At 45.9% G+C, this 21,923-nt stretch overlaps 1 protein-coding gene and 1 long non-coding RNA gene across 14 annotated transcripts in view; one reads left to right on the forward strand and one right to left on the reverse strand.

Moving 5' to 3' along the window:
- The window catches only part of LOC118886805, a 112,806-nt gene that overhangs the window by 48,558 nt on the left and 42,325 nt on the right, over window positions 1-21,923 (forward strand). The window contains exon 5 of one of the 11 annotated variants that reach the window (XR_005017798.1): window positions 20,161-20,272. The exons of the other annotated variants lie outside the window; for them this stretch is intronic. This is a non-coding gene — a long non-coding RNA (uncharacterized LOC118886805). The remainder of the gene's footprint in view (window positions 1-20,160; window positions 20,273-21,923) is intronic. 11 annotated transcript variants of the gene reach the window in all.
- Window positions 7,284-20,255, reverse strand: ST6GALNAC1 (ST6 N-acetylgalactosaminide alpha-2,6-sialyltransferase 1). Of its 3 annotated transcripts, none has more exons than XM_036837036.1 (11): window positions 20,148-20,255; window positions 19,307-19,419; window positions 18,318-18,737; window positions 10,941-11,622; window positions 9,971-10,139; window positions 9,638-9,809; window positions 9,280-9,418; window positions 8,930-9,033; window positions 8,659-8,748; window positions 8,474-8,573; window positions 7,284-8,190 (listed from the first exon to the last, which is right to left on the reverse strand). In XM_036837036.1, the coding sequence occupies exons 3-11, from the start codon at window positions 18,446-18,448 to the stop codon at window positions 7,999-8,001; spliced, it is 1,779 nt and encodes a 592-aa protein (XP_036692931.1). In that variant the 5' UTR covers window positions 18,449-18,737; window positions 19,307-19,419; window positions 20,148-20,255; the 3' UTR covers window positions 7,284-7,998. The 3 variants fall into 3 exon arrangements, with proteins under 3 accessions (XP_036692931.1, XP_036692930.1, XP_036692932.1); XM_036837035.1 differs by having other exon boundaries at window positions 7,286-8,190; window positions 10,923-11,622; XM_036837037.1 differs by lacking the exon at window positions 8,474-8,573 and having other exon boundaries at window positions 8,172-8,190; window positions 10,923-11,622.

The following is a 21,923-nucleotide window of genomic DNA, read 5'->3' on the forward strand; positions in this document are numbered from 1 at the left end:
TAGTCAAAGAGGTATTCACCCATAAATTCTTAGTACTCTTAGCATTTCATTTTTTACACTTAGATCTCTGAACCATCTGGAGTTTATTCTTGTGCGTGGGGCAAGTTACAGATCTAGTTTGATCTCTTTCCAAATAGCTTTCTGTTGTCTGAGCACCATTAGTTACAAAGTCTATTTTGACCCAGTGATGTCCATATGTACTTGGGCAGATTTCTGGGCTTTCCATCCCATTCAGCTGGTCGTCTGTCTATTCACGCAGCAGTACCACATTGTTATAATAACAGAGACTTTATAGTAAATCTTAATATTTGGCAGGACTACACTTCCCTTGTAGCCTTTCTTTTTCAGGTTTTCCGAGCTATTCTTACATGTTTATTCTTCCATATGAATTTTAGTATGCATTTAGGATCTAGAAAAAATGTTTTGGTATTTTTATTGGAATTACATTAAATTTAGAAATTTACTTGGGGAGAACTGACACATTTATTACATTGAGTCATCCTTTCCAAGAACAAAAGATGACTCTCCACTTGTCCAAACCTACTTTTGTGTCTTTCAGGGGTATTTTTTTTTTTAAGATTTTTTTTTTGATGTGGACCATATTTTAAAAGTCTTTATTGAATTTGTTACAATATTGCTTTTGTTTTATGTTATGGTTTTTTGGTCCTGAGGCATGTTGGGGGGGATCTTAGCCCACCAACCAGGGATCGAACCCGTACCACCTGCATTGGAAGGCGAAGTCTTAACCTCTGGACTGCCAGGCAAGTCACATTTCAGGGGTATTTTAATGTTTCCCTTGTATAGATTTTGGACATTTCTTGTTGAATTTACTGCTAAGTATGTTATTTTGTTAGCTGCTATTGTAAGTGGGTTTTCCCTACATTATATCCTTTCCCTGGTTATTGTTTATGTTTATGAACATAAACAATATTGGTTTCTGTATGTTAATTTTATACCCTGCTACCTTACTATATCAATATTATATAGTATATTTATTCTATTTAAAAAAATATATTTATTTATTTATTTGGTTGCATGGGGTCTTAGTTGAAGCAGGCAGGCTAGTATATTTATTCTATCATATAGTATGATATCATTTGCATACAGATTCTTTTCTAATTCTTATGCCTCTAGCTGACTTCTCTTTTCTAATTCACTCAGAGTGAGTAAATTTGGACCCAGATAAAAGAGGCTCAGGCTTTATGTTTGGGTAGCCTGAGTTTAAATTTGAGGAGGCAGATTTGGACGTCCTCTACTGATACTATGTGATCCTAAACAGATACTGAAATTCATGTGAAAGAACAAACATGTAGGAATAGCTTAGGAAAATTTGAAAAAGAAAAGCTGGGCACCGCAGAGAAGGGGGCGTTGAGATGCTGCTGCCTGCCGCCCAGTTGGTACTGCACCCTTCTTGAGCAAAGCACATAGAGACCTACTGGTATTAGCTTCTGAACCTGAGAATTAAGTCTAAAAGGGAGCTTGCTCCCCACCCCGCCCCCACCGCCACTCCCCAGAGTTCTTCTGGGCTTCAGAGTTCAAATCCTGGAGATAGAACTCAAAGAGGTAAGGTAAACTGAAGTGTCTTCAGCTTAGCCCAAATTCTGTTCCTGGGGTTTTAGAAAATGCAGATTTATGGGATGATAAAAGGATGAAAGGGGAAGGAAAACAAGTTCCCTGTTGCATCAGGCTTTTCACATACAGTGATTTCCTTGTGAAAAGGATACCCCAAAAGTCATTTTACAGATTAGAAAACAGCAGCCTAAGGAAATGTTGAAAGATGATTTTTTTTTAAAGGGTAAAATTCTAACTCATACAAATGTAAAATTAACACATATCAGCACCAGAGGGCAGACAGCAGAAGCAAGAAGAACTACAATTCTGCAGCCTGAGGAAGGAAAACCACATTCACAGAAAGATAGACAAAATGAAAAGGCAGAGGACTTTGTACCAGATGAAGGAACAAGATAAAACCCCAGAAAAACAACTAAATGAAATGGAGATAGGGAACCTTCCAGAAAAAGAATTCAGAATAATGATAGTGAAGATGATCCAGGACCTCGGAAAAAGAATGGAGGCAAAGATCAAGAAGATGCAAGAAATGTTTAACAAAGACCTAGAAGAATTAAAGAACCAACACCTAGAAGAATTAAAGAACAAACAAACAGAGATGAACAATACAATAACTGAAATGAAAACTTCACAAGAAGGAATCAGTAGCAGAATAACTGAGGCAGAAGAACAGATAAGTGACCTGGAAGACAGAATGGTGGAATTCAGTGCCATGGAACAGAATAAAGAGAAAAGAATGAAAAGAAATGAAGACAGCCTAAGAGACCTCTGGGACAACATTAAACTCAACAACATTTAGATTATAGGGGTCCCAGAAGGAGAAGAGAGAGAGAAAGGACCTGAGAAAACATTTGAAGAGATTATAGTCGAAAACTTTCCTAACATGGGAAAGGAAATAGCCACCCAAGTCCAGGAAGTGCAGAGAGTCCCAGGCAGGATAAACCCAAGGAGAAACATGCCGAGACACATAGTAATCAAATTGACAAAAATTAAAGACAAAAAAAATTATTGAAAGCAACAAGGGAAAAATGACACATAACATACAAGGGAACTCCCATAAGGTTAACAGCTGATTTCTCAGCAGAAACTCTACAAGCCAGAAGGGAGTGGCACAATATATTTAAAGTGATGAAAGGGAAGAACCTACAACCAAGATTACTCTACCCGGCAAGGATCTCGTTCAGATTCGACGGAGAAATCAAAATCTTTACAGACAAGCCAAAGCTAAGAGAATTTCAGCACCACCAAATCAGCTCTACAACAAATGCTAAAGGAACTTCTCTAAGTGGGAAACACAAGAGAAGAAAAGGACCTACAAAAACAAACCCATAACAATCAAGAAAATGGTAATAGGAACATACATATCAATAATTACCTTAAACATGAATGGATTAAATGCTCCAACCAAAAGACACAGGCTCGCTGAATGGATACAAAAACAAGACCCATATATATGCTGTCTACAAGAGACCCACTTCAGACCTAGGGACACATACAGACTGAAAGTGAGGGGATGGAAAAAGATAGTCCATGCAAATGGAAATCAAAAGAAAGCTGGAGTAGCTATACTCATATCAGATAAAATAGACTTTAAAATAAAGAATGTTACAAGAGACAAGGAAGGACACTACATAATGATCAAGGGATCAATCCAAGAAGAAGATATAACAATTATAAATATATATGCACCCAACATAGGAGCACCTCAATACATAAGGCAACTGCTAACAGCTATAACAGAGGAAGTCGGCAGTAACACAACAGTAGTGGGGGACTTTAACACCTCACTTACACCAATGGACAGATCATCCAGACAGAAAATAAATAAGGAAACAAAAGCTTTAAATGACACAATAGACCAGAGAGATTTAACTGATATTTATAGGACATTCCATTCAAAAACAGCAGATTGCACTTTCTTCTCAAGTGCACACCGAACATTCTCCAGGATAGATCACATCTTGGGTCACAAATCAAGCCTCAGTAAATTTAAGAAAATTGAAATCATATCAAGCATCTTTTCTGACCACAACGCTATGAGATTAGAAATGAATTACAGGGAAAATAACGTAAAAAGCACAAACACATGGAGGCTAAACAATACGTTACTAAATAACCAAGAGATCACTGAAGAAATCAGAGGAAATAAAAAAATACCTAGAGACAAATGACAATAAAAAACACGACGATCCAAAACCTATGGGATGCGGCAAAGGCAGTTCTAGGGGGGAAGTGTATACCAATACAAGCCTACCTCAAGAAACAAGAAAAATCTCAAGAAAACAATCTAACCTTATACCTAAAGGAACTAGAGAAAGAAGAACAAACAAAACCCAAAGTTAGTAGAAGGAAAGAAATCATAACGATCAGAGCAGAAATAAATGAAATAGAAACAAAGAAAACAATAGCAAAGATCAATAAAACTAAAACCTGGTTCTTTGAGAAGATAAACAAAATTGATAAACCTTTAGCCAGACTCATCAAGCAAAAGAGGGAGAGGACTCAAATCAATAAAATTAGAAATGAAAAAGGAGCAGTTACAACAGACACCGCAGAAATACAGAGCATCATAAGAGACTACTACCGGCAACTCTATGCCAATAAAATGGACAACCTGGAAGAAATGGACAAATTCTTAGAAAGGTATAACCTTTCAAGACTGAACCAGGAAGAAATAGAAAATATGAACAAGTAATGAAATTGAAACTGTGATTAAAAATCTTCCAACAAACAAAAGTCCAGGACCAGGTGGCTTCACAGGTGAATTCTATCACAGAGAAGAGCTAACACCCATCCTTCTCAAACCCTTCCAAAAAAATTGCAGAGGAAGGAACACTCCCAAAGTCATTCTATGAGGCCACTATTACCCTGATACCAAAACCAGACAAAGATACTACAAAAAAAGAAAATTACAGACCAGTATCACTGATGAATATAGATGCAAAAATCCTCAACAAAATACTAGCAAGCAGAATCCAACAACACATTAAAAGGATCATAGACCATGATCAAGTGGGATTTATCCCAGGGATGCAAGGATTCTTCAATATACGCAAGTCAATCAATGTGATACACCATATTAATAAATTGAAGAATAAAAACCATATGATCATCTCAATAGATGCAGAAAAAGCTTTTGACAAAATTCAACACCGATTTCTGATAAAAACTCTCCAGAAAGTGAGCATAGAGGGAACCTACCTCAACATAATAAAGGCCATATACGACAAACCCACAACAAACATCATTCTAAATGGTGAAAAACTGAAAGCATTTCCTCTAAGATCAGGAACAATACAAGGATGTCCACTCTCGCCACTGTTATTCAACATAGCTTTGGAAGTCCTAGCCATGTCAATCAGAGAAGAAAAAGAAAAGGAATACAAGTTGGAAAAGAAGAAGTAAAACAGTCACTGTTTGCAGATGACATGATACTATACATAGATAATCCTAAAGATGCCACCAGAAAACTACTAAGGGCTTCCCTGGTGGTGCAGTGGTTAAGAGTCCACCTGCCAGTGCAGGGGACATGGGTTCAAGCCCTGGTCCAGGAAGATCCCACATGCTGCGGAGCAACTAAGCCCGTGAGCCACAACTACTGAGCCCATGTGCCACAACTACTGAAGCCCATGTGCCTAGAGCCCATGCTCTGCAACAAGAGAAGCCACTGCAGTGAGAAGCCTGCGCACCACAAGGAAGAGTAGCCCCCGCTTGCCACAACTAGAGAAAGCCCGCGCGCAGCAATGCAGACCCAATGCAGCCAAAAATAAATAAAATAAATTAATTAATTAAAAAAAAAAAGAAAACTAGTAGAGCTAATCAATGAATTTGGTAAAGTTGCAGGATACAAAATTAATGCACAGAAATCTCTTGCATTCCTATACACTAACAACAAAAGATCAGAAAGAGAAATTAAGGAAACAATTCCATTCACCATTGCAACAAAAAGAATAAAATACCTAGGAATAAACCTACCTAAGGAGGTAAAAGACCTGTACTCAGAAAACTATAAGACACTGATGAAAGAAATCAAAGATGACACAAACAGATGAAGAGATATACCATGCTCTTGGATTGGAAGAATCAGTATTGTGAAAATGACTATACTACCCAAAGCAATCTACAGATTAAATGCAATCCCTATCAAATTACCAGTGGCATTTTTTACAGAACTAGAACAAAAAATCTTAAAATTTGTATGGAGACACAAAAGACCCCAAATAGCCAAAGCAGTCTTGAGGGAAAAAACAGAGCTGGAGGAATCAGACTCCCTGACTTCAAACTATACTACAAAGCTACAGTAATCAAGACAATATGGTACTGGCACAAAAACAGAAATATAGATCAATGGAACAGGATAGAAAGCCCAGAGATAACGCCATGCACCTATGGTCAACTAATCTATGACAAAGGAGGCAAGGATATACAATGGAGAAAAGACAGTCTCTTCAATAAGTGGTGCTGGGAAAACGGGACAGCTACATGTAAGAATGAAGAGAAAAGAATGAAATTAGAACACTCCCTAACACCATACACAAAAATAAACTCAAAATGGATTCGAGACCTAAATATAAGACCGGACACTATAAAACTCTTAGAGGAAAACATAGGAAGAACACTCTTTGACATAAATCACAGCAAGATCTTTTTTGATCCACCTCCTAGAGTAATGGAAATAAAAACAAAAGTAAACAAATGGGACCTAATGAAACTTAAAAGCTTTTGCAAAGCAAAGGAGATGAAACAAGACGAAAAGACAACCCTCAGAACGGGAGAAAATATTTGCAAACGAATCAACAGACAAAGGATTAATCTCCAAAATATATAAACAGCTCATGCAGCTCAATATTAAAAAAAAAAAACAACCCAATAAAAAACGGCAGAAGACCTAAATAGACATTTCTCCAAAGAAGACATACAGATGGCCAAGAAGCACATGAAAAGCTGCTCAACATCACTAATTATTAGAGAAAGGCAAATCAAAACTACAATGAGATATCACCTCACACCAGTTAGAATGGACATCATCAGAAAATCTACAAACAACAAATGCTGGAGAGGGTGTGGAGAAAAGGAAACCCTCTTGCACTGTTGGTGGGAATGTAAATTGATACAGCCACTATGGAGAACAGTATGGAGGTTCCTTAAAAAACTAAAAATAGAATTACCATATGACCCATCAACCCCACTACTGGGCATATACCCAGAGAAAACCGTAATTCAAAAAGACACATGCACCCCAATGTTCATTGCAGCACTATTTACAATAACCAGGTCATGGAAGCAACCTAAATGCCCATCGACAGACTAATGGATAAAGAAGATGTGGTACATATATACAATGGAATATTAATCAGCCATAAAAAGGAACGAAATTGGGTCATTTGTAGAGATGTGGACGGATCTAGAGACTGTCATACAGAGTGAAGTAAGTCAGAAAGAGAAAAACAAATATTGTATATTAACGCATATATGTGGAACCTAGAAAAATGGTACAGATAAACCAGTTTGCAGGGCAGAAATAGAGACACAGGTGTAGAGAACAAACATATGGACACCAAGGGGGGAAAGTGGCAGGGCGGTGGTGGTGGTGGGATGAATTGGAAGATTGGGATTGACATATATACACTAATATGTGTAAAATAGGTAACTAATAAGAACCTGCTTTATAAAAAAATAAATAAATAATTTTTTAAAAAATCACACATATCAGAGGTTTTATTTAACTCGTTAATTAGTGAAGGAACTAGTAAAAACTGGTTCAGAGGAGAACCCAAAGTCCCGACACACATATAGGCAGTCAGGAATGCTAAAATTAATTCGATAATAGGAACAAAACTGGTCACTATACACAGGGGAATCATTTTTCATTTCATTTAATTTGCAAAACTTATTTGCATCTCCATGGACAAAAATCATTTTTATTACTCAGTTTTCTACAACCCAGAGAGTTGTCAGGTAGCTCAAAGACAAGGAAAGTTGCAGACCCTTCTAGAATCAGATAACCCCTGGAAGGGTCTTCTAGACAATCTAGAGTGAAATGCAGGAATGCCTTCAAGATTTCACAGCTGCTAAGTAGAAGATCTGGAATTCAACCCCAAATCTACATGTCTCTGTAAGTTCAGGCTCTTTCTTCTGTGTCAAGTAGCTTTTGAACAGTGAAGGTTCAGTTAAAATTCCTTGGTCTCAAGAATGGAGTCCCCACCTCCATGGAACAGACCCTGCAGCAAATTTCCAAGGTCTCCAAAACGTCAGTCGGTCATTTGCCATCTTGAGGGTGTCCTCTCCTATGTACCAGTGTTCCCTCGGAAGTCTGGAGGGGCTCGGAGCCTGGTCCAGGAGCTGGGAAGATGATAGAAGAGTCTCCAGGCTCCCACTGCGCCCTGCATCTTGGAACAGCTGAAGGGACTTCTGTAGCCCAGGCTCCAGTCACATGGTTCGTTTGGCAGTTACAGGACGTTGGTAGAGTCGGATAATACCTTCATCATGGAGCCGCTTCCAGAGCGTTCTCTCCAACTTGAAGTCATGGTTGGTGTAAAAGATCGTTCGTTTCCATGACCTATCATAGTAGTGGTCAGAGAAGTGTTCGTGGCCCTTGGTGATGAAGCCATAGGCACTCACCTACATGAAGGTTGGAGGAGAAATAAGGCCTATATTGTGTCTCCCAGGCTTCTTCTCTGTGTGTGTTGGGGGTGAGGGCCCTTTATCCTGGTTCCAACCCTAGGGGTCTGGGTGCAGGACCCCTGGATGCACGTTTGCACACATGCAAGTATCCACAGTCATGACACTCCCCCCACCCCAGAGGGGTGTGCCGCCCACCCAGCCATCATCCCATGCTGAGCAGGCCCAGGACTACCCCAGAGCTGTTTCTCCAGGTATGCCTGCTCCAGAAGCAGAGCCTCACCTGGTCACAGAGCTGAAGGGCAGTAAGCAGCAGGAGGGCCCCAGTGGTGGGCCGGTATATTCTCCAGTGGACGGTGTTCAGAGTCTTAGACCTCAGGAATCTGTGAAATACCCCAGCCACCCAGCTGTCAGGAGGCTGCAAGGATGAGAGGGACCTGGCCCCTTCCACGGGCTTACTGCTCTCACCTGTTCTTCATGTATCGGAGCAAGTCTGGGTGCAGCAACAGGTATCTGTCCAATTGCAAGCCTTCCCGGAAAGCTTCCTGGGGCCTGCGCCTGTGGGCAGGAACGGGTCCTTCAGGCTCAGTTCTCTTACCTCTCCTGGTGTGGGCCAAGTCAGGGTCATGGGCATGACTGGTACCCCATCTCTAGGTGATAGCTAAGACTGTCCCCACCTGTCCAGCCCTTCACAGCTGCTCACTACACAGCTCGACCAGGGGTAAGGGGAGATGAGTACCTGAACCAGAAGAGGTTCTTCGTCACCAGGGTCTGATTCAGAAGCAGTGCCTCCAGCCACTCATAGTCCCGGGTGCCTTCCAGGAAGTGCAGGTAGCGGACATCCTGAGGACCAAGGACAGCGTGTAGTCCAGGAGTCCTGCCTTCAGTGGGGTGGCCTGGCTCTGACTCCAGACTTCCCGCCTGCTCTTCTCAGGCCTGGCCCGGCTCTCCTCCCTGCTCTTGCCCCTTGCATGGACGGAGGCTGTACCGGCCACAGGCTTCAGACGCAGGATGCTCGTCTCCCTGTCTCACCTGCATCCTCCCTTAACCAAAGTCTGTGTGCGGCCAGGCCCATTCCTCTTTGCTCACCTTTCCCAGAGGCACATGCCGGAAACCCCGATTGCCCAGTATAAGGAGTGACTGGGTCAGGGAGAAGGCAGTAAAGCCATAGAAGGACGTCCGAGTACCCACATCCTGTTCGTAGCCCTTAATGACAGCTCCACTCAGTCTAGACGGAAAGACAAAATCAGACAGAACACATGAGTGCAGGAGGGGGACGCGTGGAAAGGAAGGAGAAACGGGGAGACAGCACTGATGTACAGAAACTCTCTGGAGAGCCCAGGAACCCCGCCTTCCAGATACAGGCACGGAACACCCTCTCAGATCTCTCAGAAGAGCCCAGCTCTGCAGGAGAGGGGGTGGGAGGGGGCTGGGGAGGGGAGCTCACCGGAACACATAGTCATGGCCGTCTATCTCTGGGCCCACTTGGGAGTTGTTCAGGATGCCCCCGTTGCCCACCACGGCACAGCTGATGCACCGGGAGCTCCCAGCAGGGAGGCTGGCCAGGAGCAGCTGCTGCCTGGGCACCGGGGGGAAGCAGGACACGACCTTCTGCACCACTGCAACGAGGGGACTCCATTCAGAGCCCTGGAAGGGCCAGGGATCCAGTGGCATTTCTCCCAGGGCTGGTGGCCGCCAGGGAAGAGGCGGACCAGACACAAAAAGCATGGCCCTCTGCTGGGGCCTAGCGCACACCCCGGCCCCCGGGGCAAGGACTCACAGGAGAAGTTGAGCTCCATGAAGCCGAAGGGCGGAGCAAAGTGCTCCAGGCGACCCCACTCGCTCTGGTTGAAGTGTCTGGAGTCCAGGAAGAGGGTGAGGTTGGGTAGAAAGAGATTCTGGAGCCAGGGTGACTTGGAGGCTTTGATCTTCACTGAGTCAGGGCAGGTCTACATGCAGGAGAACGGGTCAGGCAGGGAGAGGCCCAGGAAGGCCATGGCCAAGGGGTGGGGGGGTGGGGAGGCAGGGGCAGAAAGCAGGCCTCAAAGCTGGGAAGGCGTCGGTCTCTGCTACCTCTTCCATCCTATTCCCAGGGCCTTCTGGCCCCACCCCCCACCCCCGCCATCGATCATCCCAGCCTACTGTGGTCAGGAGGGCTCCCAGGGAACCAGTGGTTCTCAGCCCTCAAGGCAAATGTACCTTCCCACGTGTGAGAGGAGCGGACCAGCCTGTGAACATGCTACGGGTCCCAGGGCTGTGCGTGGTTGCAGTGATGTGTGTAAACACCCATGTTCTGAAGGCTCCCTTCCCACGGCTGCTGCGGGCCCAGGCTGTTTTTCTTAGGGAGGGAAGAGAGGGAGGGTCGTAGAATTATCTATGCAGGGAGAACAGGGCTGGCCTGGGTGTTCTGGTCCCTTAGTCCCTGCTGGTTCCTGCCCCTTCCCCTGCCGCAGGACGGGATTCCGGTGCAGGTCACACTCTCTCACTGGGATTGACGACCCTCTGGGCTCCTAGGGGCCCAGGACAGGGCCTTCTCGCTCACACCCTGGGACCTGCCTTCCCTGCCCTGCTTCTGGCCATTATAACAAGGAAGGATGGGATGAGAGCAGTGCTGGGGGGAGAGCATGGGTGGGCCGAGGCAGAGCTTAGGACCTGAGCCTGGGAGGGAAGGGAGAGGGTGGGGCCTCAGGGCGGGGTCGGCGGGGGTTGGGGGGGGGTGCAGGAAAACTCACCGTCTGGAGGCCGCTCACCTCCAGGCTGTATTCTTCCTCAAAATCCCACTGCGGCTCAGACTTGAAGTTGGCGGCCCGCAATCTCTGGCCTCTCTGGGTGGTGGGGCTCTGGAGAGGGGCTGAGGACGGGGTGGCCTGGGCTCTGTCCTTGGGTGGGACAGCCTCTGTGGTGGCTCCTCGGACTCCCCTTCCCGTCGGCCCCGCTCCCGCAGGGGTCTGCACCCCAGCCTGATTTTCTGGAAGGGGCGTCCTTGCTGTAGCTGCTGCGTTGCCCCGCAGCTTCGTGGGCACCATCCTTGGGGCCGTCGGCCTCGCGCTCTGGTCCCCTGACCCTTTGGTTGTCCTCGGGTCCTGACTGTTCAGTGGCGGCGCCTCCGTCCAGCCAGAGGCCACCCCCCCGACTTGAGCTCTCGGGGACAGCGTGTCCCCCACGGTGTCCTTGCTCGCCTGCGCCTCCGGTGCTGCCATCCTGGCTGTGCTGGGTGCTCTGCCTGGCTCCTCGGCACTGGCCTTGCCAGCCTCCGCTCCTCTGCCCTCTCCAGCTGTGTTGGCTGTGGCCTCGGGGTGTGTGTCCTGCATGCTGGTCCCCTCTGCTGACTCCACGTGGGCGGTCGTCCTGCTTCCGGTAGTGGGTGCCTGGGACGTAGCCTTTTGCAGCAACTCCGGAGACCTTTCCTTAATGTTCTCTCGATGCTGATTCCTAGAGACAGAGATGACTTTGGATGAAGGCTGAAGGCTGTAGGGACTTGAGAAGCATAACTAGTATCTATCTTTGTGTCTCAAGTGGACGTCAAACCAGTCTCCAAGAGAGATGAGGGAAGGGGCATCACCGTCCACTACCCAAAACTAAGCTGCACTTGTTGGCAATGGGTCTGGAAACTTACTCTGACCAATAAAGAACCCTTAGTGGTGGCACGGAGTTTGGGGAGCTGGAACTGGATGCCAAGGGCAGAAATGAACTGCTCACCCCCCACCCGTGCCGCGCCCCCAGCTCTCCATGTTTGCACCTCTGTGGCTCCCAGCGTCTGCTACATTCCCGATTGTGAGTCTAAGAATGAGTTTGTGTGAACCTAGTCCTGTCACCTCATATCTGTATGATTCAGTGGACCTTTTTTTTTTTTAAATAAATTTATTTATTTTATTATTTATTTATTATTTTTGGCTGCATTGGGTCTTTGTTGCTGCGCGCGGGCTTTCTCTAGTTGCGGCGAATGGGGGCTACTCTTCGTTGCGGTGCGCAGGCTTCTCATTGCGGTGGATTCTCTCGTTGTGGAGCACGGGCTCTAGGCGCTTGGGCTTCAGTAATTGTGGCTCGTGGGATCTAGAGCGCAGGCTCAGTAATTGTGGCGCACGGGCTTAGTTGCTCCGTGGCATGTGGGATCTTCCCGGACCAGGGCTCGAACCCGTGTCCCCTGCATTGGGGGGTGGATTCTCAACCACTGCTCCACCAGGGAAGCCCCAGTGGACCTTTTTTTTTTAAAAAAATAAAGCATAGGTAACAAAGGTAACTTTGTCCACAGAGAAAACGGAAAGATGCATTCCTGTTAAGACCATAGCTGCCAACCTTGATTTCTGAAAGATTGATGCCTACCAGGGCCCTGTGGGGCTCCCGAGCATGGAGGCCTTTTTGTCCCCCATTTCTTGTAGGCAAGACTCCAGCCTCCATGACCTTCCCTGAAAGGGCAGATTCGAACAGTTGCTAATCAAGGGAGGAGCAGCCAGGAAACCACCTGAGGCGAGATTAAAGGGACCAGAGAAGCTCATCAAGATTAGGAGAAAGACGGACCACCTGAGACCCTGCACACACCCTAATCTTGTGAGCAACCCCACCCTTTTGAAACTCTTGCCTTGATCCTTATTGCATACCCCTGACCACAGGCCTGACTATAAGACCTCTCCCTATTCCCCAGGGAGGGGGGCACAGTTCTTGAGGCGCTAGTCTACTGTGTTCCCCCTTTGCCTGGCAAAGTAATAAAGCTATCCTTTTCTACTTCACCCAAAACTCCGTCTCCGTGATTTGATTTGGCACCGGTGTACAGAGAAGCTGAGCTTTCGGCATCAAGATCTGTCTTAAAGATGTGCTTCGAATCCTATCATGAGTCCATCCCTGCTTAAAAGCAAACTGTTGGAATTCCCTGGCGGTCCAGTGGTCAGGACTCGGCGCTTGCACTGCTGCGGCCAGAGTTCAGTCCCTGGTCGGGGAACTGAGATCCCGCAAGCCGTGCGGCGTGGCCAAAGGGGGAAAAAAAAAAGCAAACTGTTGATTGTTGGAAAAATATACATACTCGGCAAACATTTGTCGAGAGACCACCATATTTGCCGCATCTCATGTTAGATGCTGGAGATGACGGATGAAAGGCGTGTTTCCCAGCCACAGGAGAGAGGAAGTCTAGTGAATAGACAGCCGTGTCATTACAATATGAAACACGTATTGTGCTGTGGAACGTTTGAGCATGGTGGGAACATGAAGGAAGGAGCTCTGTCTGGGCACCGTGGAAGCAAGGAAGGCTTCCTGGAGGAGTTCCCCTCCGAAGAGGATTAAGAGTGGGGAGGAGGAAGTTTCAGTGTCAGAGGCATGAGAACTTGTGGTGTTGGAGCCAGGAAGTAATTATGAAACAGAGTGGGGATGGGTTGGGGGCTTGTGGGGCAGGAGATGCTTCCAAACAGGCAGGCAGGGCCAGGTCATTACTTGCAGTGTATGTTGGACTGAGGAATTTAGACTTTATCATTTGTCTCTCTGTCCAGGAGGAGCTGTGGAAGAATTCCAAGCGGGAGATGGGGTGGGGGTTCCTGAAGGCAGGAATGGGGCACATAAGCTGATTTTCATCCTGCAATGCTTATGCTAGCCGTGGGAGAAGGCAGATGCAGGGTGGCTGGTCTGTCTTCTGGCAATCAAGGTTTCTGACTCCAGGGATTGGATTCACTTTATTTTCTTTTCATTTTCTACTATGATGTGAGGCTGTCAAAAAGCATCATTTAATTTATGCAAGTTGGTATCGGGTGTTGTGCTGAGAAAAGCCTGGCTCCTCAGCTCTGCTTGGTTCTCTAACTGGACGTCGTGGTGGAGTCCCCGTGCTACACACGTTTTGGGGGGAATCCCTGGGAGCTTTGGAAAAGAGAATTTTCCTGTCTAGTGACTTAGCCATTACTATATGGCTTTCCAGGTGTCCTTTACCTGGCATCCTAGCCCTCCCTGACTTGTCTTGGTCACTCTTGTCCCAGGGTCCCTTTGTCTGTTCCCACCATTCTTCTTCTAAGCCAAATACAACGATTTTACTTATTCTCCGTCCTTTATTCCCAGTCCCGCTGTCACCATAACCTCCTTGCCCCGGGACCCCAAGGACTCTATCCTAAACCACTGCATCGGCCTCTAACCTGTCCCCCTTAAAAACCCCTGTGCCCGGGGAATTCCCTGGAGGTCCACTGGTTAGGACTCAGCGCTTTCACTGCCGTGTCCTGGGTTCAATCCCTGGTCGGGGAACTAAGATCTCGCAAGCCTCGAGGCGCGGCCAAGAAAACCAAAACCAAAACCAAAACCACTGTGCCAAGCCACCTACCCTAGCCTATAATCTACTGGCAGAATAACCTGCATAAAGCACTCATTTAATCAAGCTACTCCCTTACTGTAAAACTTTCCATAGCTATAGAATAAAGTTATTTAAGGCCACACATTCATTCTTTCATCAACAAGCATTTACACTGTGTTACACAAGCACAGTGTCCAGGACCTGTTCAAATTACTGGAGAAATGGAGACAGATAAGACAGTTCCTACCCACAAGAAATTCATAGTCTGGCAGAAAAAGACAAATTTAGGGTTTATGACATCATGTCAGGATGGATGTGATAGAGGGGCATGGACGGTGGTGCGATGCCAGCCTGGTGTCTTGGCTGGGAGCAGGGACTCTGGAGCTAGCCTGCCTGGGTTTGAACATCAGTGACCAGGGTGACCTTGGACAAACTACTTAACTTCTCTTATCTGTAAAAGGGGGTGATGATGATAATATTATCTACTCTCAGGCTTGACTCGTGATTCGTAATCATAACTCCAAGGCCAGTGCCTGGCACGTGGTGAGCGCCTTATCAGTGTTTGTTGCCTTACTCATCCATCAGTCTCCCATTCCTGAACGCATCCTGCCTTTTCCCGTTTCTGCACCATTGCTGATGCTGTTTCCTCACTTTGCAGTGTTCCTGCTTGCTGAAATGTCACACAGCCATCAGTCACTGTGCAAATGCTCTCCTTACCCCCCACCCCGTCCCCCTGGTTGGATTACTCATGTGCTCCCGTAGCACCTGTCACAGGTGACTTTATTGAGGTCATTTATCACTACTGATAATATCACCTGCATTCTCTTACTTTGTGTATGTCTCTCTCATCCCTTAGACTCTAAACCTCTTGAGAGTCAACACATAGGAGGTAGTGGAGAAGCATGGGATCTGGAACTCAAATCCCCTAAATTCAAATATCCGTTTTGCTACTCCCTGGCTCGGTAAAATTCCCCTTAACCTTTTTGAGTGTCGTAGTCTGCATTTTTGTCAGAGAATAAAAATACTAATCTTGGACAGCAATTGTGAAGATCAGAAATAACACATGGAATGGCCCCTGGAGCATAGGTTAGGGTTTGAAAATCTTCTCCGACTCTCAAATTATCATGGCGCGTCATGAAGTGTAAACACCACCATGATAATGACCTTCATAAACCACAGGGATCTACAGGTGCGGTCTGCGTTGTACACCTCCCTTTCCTTTCTGATTTTACCCTCACCCTGTGCCCAGGCAGCACTGTGGGAAAGGGGGGCCATTACCAGTCTCTAAATTGCAAAACTGCCCATCGCTTTGGCCTCTCCCTCTCTCCCACTCCTCTCCTTCAAAATATCTCTGATTTTCCACTTCTTCCTGTTCCACTGTCTCTGTCTTAGTCCAGATCCTCTTCACCTTGCGTTTTAATGGCTAAAGTCGGCCCTGGTCCCTCGCTTCACACCAGGATAATCTGTGTGGAGTCGTCCGTCTCCCTTGGGTACCGCGGCTGGTCAGGCCAAAGTGGCAACTCCTTCCTCCTCCTCCGGATCCATCCTGTTCACTTCTGGCAGACTCATCAGTCTTAAAATACCACTGTCACAAGGTCACCTCCCTGCCTGAAAGCCTTCTGCAGCAACACTCGGTCCCACCTTCCTAAATGCCCTGCATTTCTCTGAGGTGGATTCTCTCTCGGCTAAGCAAAGAGGACACCAATTTAGGACTTATTTAGGCCGGCTTCCTTGTTCGTCCTTTTCTCACCACATGAGTGCCTTGCCCTGAGCACTCATCCAAGCCCTACCTGTGTCCCAGACTCCATCTTCTCTTTGAACCTCTCAACACACAAAAACTCCTTTCCTCCAGGGACCTCTACTGTTATGGCGTTCATGAAGTTATATAAACAGTTTATTGAGAAATCTCAATATGCGACCCTTTTCCTAGCCCTTAAAATCTTGGGCAGATTCAGTAACTTTACAGTCACTGTTGAAGTCAGGACAATCCTAAATGCATGTTCATCAGATAACAGAGCTTCAAATTACATGAAACAAGAACTGACGAAACTGAAGGGAGAAATAGACAAATTCAAACCTGTTTTGGAAATAAGTCAGGCCTTTTCTTCTAAAGCTAAACATACACCTTCCTTATGACACACCAATTCCACCTGTAGATATTGACCCAGGAGTAAAAAAAAATATGTGCACAAAAAGACTTGTACAGCAATGTCCACAGCAGATTTACTCATAATTCATAATAGCCAGAAACTGGAAACAACCCAAATGTCCATCAATAACAGAATGGATAAACAACGTGTGGTATATTCATACAATGAAATGATTTATAAACTTTAGAGGATCCTCAAATTCACCAGTGGCCTGAGAAATGCAAATTAAAAAGAGAAACACGCTTTTACCTATCATATGATAAAACTTTAAAAACATTCACAAGATCCAGTGTTGCTACAGAGGTTGGAGAGAGTTAACTCACACACCTGTCGGTGTAGCCTTTTCTGAGGATGACTTGATGGTATCCACTGACATTTAATGTGAACATAATCCATTATCTTGGCAAATCCACTTCTAGAAATCTACCTACAGGAATACTTACATAAGCACACAAAGGTATGTGAAAAACCCAAGTGCCCATCGATAGGGGCTGGTTAAATAAACTATATCCGTTCTATAGAATGCTATGCAGCCATGAAAAGGAAGGGAGTAGATCTATAGGTGCCAACATTGAAGGAGGTCCACGATATAGTGTTGATTTAAAATGTCAACCTGTGGAACAATGTGTATAGTGTGGTACCTGTCTGTCCATCCATCCATCCATCATCCATCCGTCCATCCAACCATCCAACAATCTACCTGTCTGTCTATCTATCTATCTATCTACCTACCTACCTACCTATCATCTACCTATCTACCTATCTATTTCCCCATCTGTTGTAACGGCTTGTCTAACATAAGGTAAAGAGCACAGATTATGGAACCAAAATGCCTGGGTTTGAGTCAGCTACCAGCTGAGTGAACTTGGGTCATTCATTTAAGCTCTCTGAGTCTCAGTTTACTCATATACTCATAAGCATAGTGCCTGGCATATAGTGAATGCTAAAGAAGTGTTAGCTACAATAATATAGTAATTATTTGTACACCAAAGCATTAAGGTTAGTTACCCGTGAAGACTGGATAGAGATGGGGGTATAATGGAGAGACCTTTATTTCTTGCTTCACCTTTCTGTGTTTTTTAAAACTTCATGAGAGCATGTTTTACTTTCAAATTCTAAGAATAGTGAAACAAAATCATTCAAAATACATTGAATCTGGAAAGAAAGGGATCTCTCACTGCTGGAGATGTGTTTATAAGAAAACTGGCCTAGAGGGTCCTTTTGAAGAATTAGCTTGGGACCCAGAAGTTCAGCCACTGTCCTAAGTGAGCGATCTCCCATTTTACAGACAAACGTCTCAGGGATTGTATGATTTAGAAATTAATGGAATTCACGGGATAAATCTTTTGCTTTAGGACACAGAGAATGGCATGTCAAAACTAACCCCAAAGCTGGGGTTATTACTTACAGTCCCAGAGGGGAAAATAGTCTTATTTTCTACTTATGCCTTCAGGAGTCCAGGCCAATAGTTCTCTAACTTCTGCTTCTACCTCCTCGATGTACAAGCCCCATGGCACCCTGTTTCCCTGTTACACCACCTCCACGTCCCCCAAGTCTCCCCTTTGAGCTTCCTTGCCCGTGGTTCCTGCCAACCTTCCTGATCCCTGACACCGCCGTAAACACAGAGGTGTCTCAGATTTCCCCAGCCCTCCCTGGGCTGTAATTTTTCAATTTCTTCTAATAAATCACGGGGAACTTGGAAAGGGTCAGAATCTTACCTGGTAGGCGTTGTATTAGGTTCCTTAATAAAGGAGGGCAGGGCGAAGAGGAAGAAGGTCAGCACGGCCAAAAGCAATAGCCATTGGACAGCTTGGCCCAGACAACTGGGTCTCCTCGGGCAGGGCCTCATGATGGTGGGCTGGGCCGTGCAGGGAATTTCTGGATGTCCTGGGGCTTTGACGTAGACAGCAAATAGTTTAACTGCTCGGATCTCCCGGCTGGGGTGTGCACACCCTTTTGTCTTAACAAGCTACTCTGGTAAATGCGGAGTCTATCAGAGTCTGTCAGGGAAAGGAGCCGCCTTCCCTGCTTTATGAAGGCTTATAGGCTGGCATGGCTTGAAGGAAGAGAAACTCCTTCTGTTCAGACAAGTTCACCTTCTTTTTCTTTGTCTCTGAAGCCGATTTCTGAATGTAGAACTTAATGAGAAACACACACACGTTACATGGAACCTCACTTTTAACAGGTTCCAAACCCTCGGGGACCCCGGACAAGTGCGTGGGCTGGAAGGGCCTTGCACAGACTCCACACTCAACATGAGTTTTATAAGAAGAACACAGGGAACCCATTCAGGGTTGAGACCCCCGAGCAATCTTTCCCTGAAAGACTAGTGTGCAGCCATGGATGGGAGCTCTGAGAATATCTCATTTCCCGAGTATTTAGAAAAGTAGCTCTCAATCTTGGGTGCCCATTAGGATCACCCGAAGCTTTAAAACGTTCTGATGCCCAGGCTGCTCCTCAACCAATCAAACCAGAACCTCTGAGGACGGGTATTTTCCACGCATGGGTGTTTTTTTAAATTCCCCGGGTGATTCCGACGTGTGGCCACGTTGAGAAGCACTGATGTGTAGCCATTCTGTTCAGCCTTCCCTGCCTCTCATCTGAAGTCATGCACCGTGAGATGCCTCACGTGCACGAGTGCAACCCTCACAGCCACTCCAGGAGCTGAGCATTATTATCAACCTCATTTTACAGTTGAGGAAATCACCTCTGTGCTCAGGCAGCTTGCCCAAGATCACGGCGTGAGCCACTGGCTTGGGGACCAGATCCAGTTGCCCCACAGGCTGTATTCTTACTCATTGCACAGCAGCACCTCTGAGCCTTGATAAGAAAAACAAAACAAAACACAGAACACTTGGGACACATGCACAACTCAGAGAAATAATATCAAGGTCAGTTGTAGAAAACTTAGAACATTCAGGGGCACAGCCCTTCCTAAAGTACTGTGGATTTCCAACTTTTAAAATAACTGCCGACAGTACGGTTGAACCACGCAGGTGTGTTCAAGCAGTTGAAGTGGGAAGGGTGCAGCTTGGAACAGCAGGGCTTTGATGGACTTGGGACTCGGGTTCCCTGCTCACACACGGCAGTGTCCATCCCTCTGAACACATAGCTTCCAATTCTGTACCCAAAGTTCTTGGCTTTCACCCAGGGGATGTGCCAATAAATGTTTAAATCACCTTCCCCAGGGAGGATGAAAAAGGTATGAACATGATACTGTAACTCGTGACACTATTCCAGGGGATGGGCTGGAAAGAAAACTCTTCTTAGTACTGATTCAGTCTCTGTCTCTCTCTCTCTGCACACCTAACCTGTAAGTGCTCAAACACTGACTCCATAGTAAACATTTTCTGAATAGACCCCTGTCCAGTCCTAACTCTTTGCCTTAATTGACCCTTTGCCCTCAGTTTGCCTGCGTACTTGGCACACACAGTTCCCTGACACCCTGGTGCCTGTTTGCAATGCCAGGCAAAGGAAGTGCACCGTGGGAAGGGACTTTCTTACCCACAGCATGGGTTTGCCTAAACAGAGTGTCTCTTTCACCTCACCTGTGTTTTGCAGAAGGCACTGGCCATCAGTCTTCTTTCTGGCTTCCACAGAGCATGGAGATCTAGTTGAGCTCCTGAGCGCCAGCTGAGCTACTGTACACAGCTTTCCTCTCACCACCTTAAGGGTAGGTTGAACCTGGAGTTCTTGAAACCAGCTGGTAGGGGCGGGTTCATTCAGAATTCTCGCTTCCTGGTTCTCAGGTTCCAGCCCAACATGCTGCTGTGTGTGCCTGAGTCGAATGTGAGATCCGGAGAAGTATGAGTTTTCGTGGAAACTGACTTGACAACAGTTTTGTAAATATCATCACAATGTTCGTGTTCAGTAAGGTCTATTTTTTCTCTCCTTTTTAAGGGAAGGCTTTTGACTTTAATCTTCTTTAAGGACTTCCCTGGCAGTCCAGTGATTAAGACTCCGCGCTTCCAATGCAGAGAGTGTGGGTTCGATCCCTGGTCGGGGAACTAAGATCCCGCATGCTTATAATTAAAACAGGCTTATAACCTTCTTTATACACCAGCCCATAGGATGTGTGAGCCCTTACGTGCAGATATGACTTGTTAAAAGATTATTTTCAGCAAAAGGTAAAATCATGACTCTCATACAGATATGAAACATGAAAATGTGTTACAGATTTTATTCCACTCATGAGAGAACCAGGCAGATGTTATACCTGATTCAAAACAGAAGTGCAGAAGCACACACTAATATAGAGCAAGGACTGTGAAAATGAATTAGATGGGAGCAAAACTGGATTTTCCACAGGGGGGAGGGAAATCACAGCCAGGGCATAATTTGCATGCTTATAAGCAACCTACAATGTACAGAGTTGTAAGGTTGCTCACAGATGATGGAAAGCTAGGGACTTCCCTGGCGATCCAGTGGTTAAGACTTTGCCTTCCAGGGCAGGGGATGCGGGTTCGATCCCTGGTCGGGGAGCTAAGATCCCACATGCCTTGTGGCCAAGACAAAACAGAAGCAATATTGTAACAAATTCAATAAAGACTTTAAAAAAAACAAAGATGACAGAAAGCTAAAGTCAGCTAACCTGGAGGGATGTCCTCTAGATAAGGCACATTTTTCCACGAAGCACAATAGTTTTCAAAAGAGAGTGAGCAGGGACTTCCCTGGTGGCGCAGTGGTTAAGAATCCGCCTGCCAATGCAGGGGACACAGGTTCCATCTCTGGTCTGGGAAGATCCCACGTGCTTTGCAACAAGAGAAGCTACCGCAATGAGAAGCCCGTGCACCACAATGAAGGGTAGCCCCCGCTCGCCGCAACTAGAGAAAGCCCACGCACAGTAACAAAGACCCCACGCAGCCAAAAATAAATAATTAAATTAATTTATATAAAAAAAAAACCTCACAACATACCCATCCACAAGCACTAGAATGTTGTTGTTTTTTAATAAGTTTATTTTTGGCTGCGTGGGGTCTTTGTTACTGTGCGCCGGCTTTCTCTAGTTGCGGCGAGCGGGGGCTACCCTTCGTTGTGGTGCACGGGCTTCTCATTGCGGTGGCTTCTCTTGTTGTGGAGCACAGACTCTAGGTGCGCGGTCTTCAGTAGTTGCAGCACGCGGGCCCAGTAGTTGTGGCTTGCAGGCTCTAGGGTGCAGGCTCAGTAGTTGTGGCACACGGGCTGAGCTGCTCCGTGGCATGTGGGATCTTCCCGGACCAGGGCTCAAACCTGTGTCCCCTGCATTGGCAGGCGGATTCTTAACCACTGCGCCACCAAGGAAGTCCCCCAAATTTCTTTCTATTGTTAATTTTTAATTAATTCCT

Source organism: Balaenoptera musculus, chromosome 20 (assembly GCF_009873245.2).
Source record: "Balaenoptera musculus isolate JJ_BM4_2016_0621 chromosome 20, mBalMus1.pri.v3, whole genome shotgun sequence".
NCBI lineage: Eukaryota > Metazoa > Chordata > Mammalia > Artiodactyla > Balaenopteridae > Balaenoptera > Balaenoptera musculus.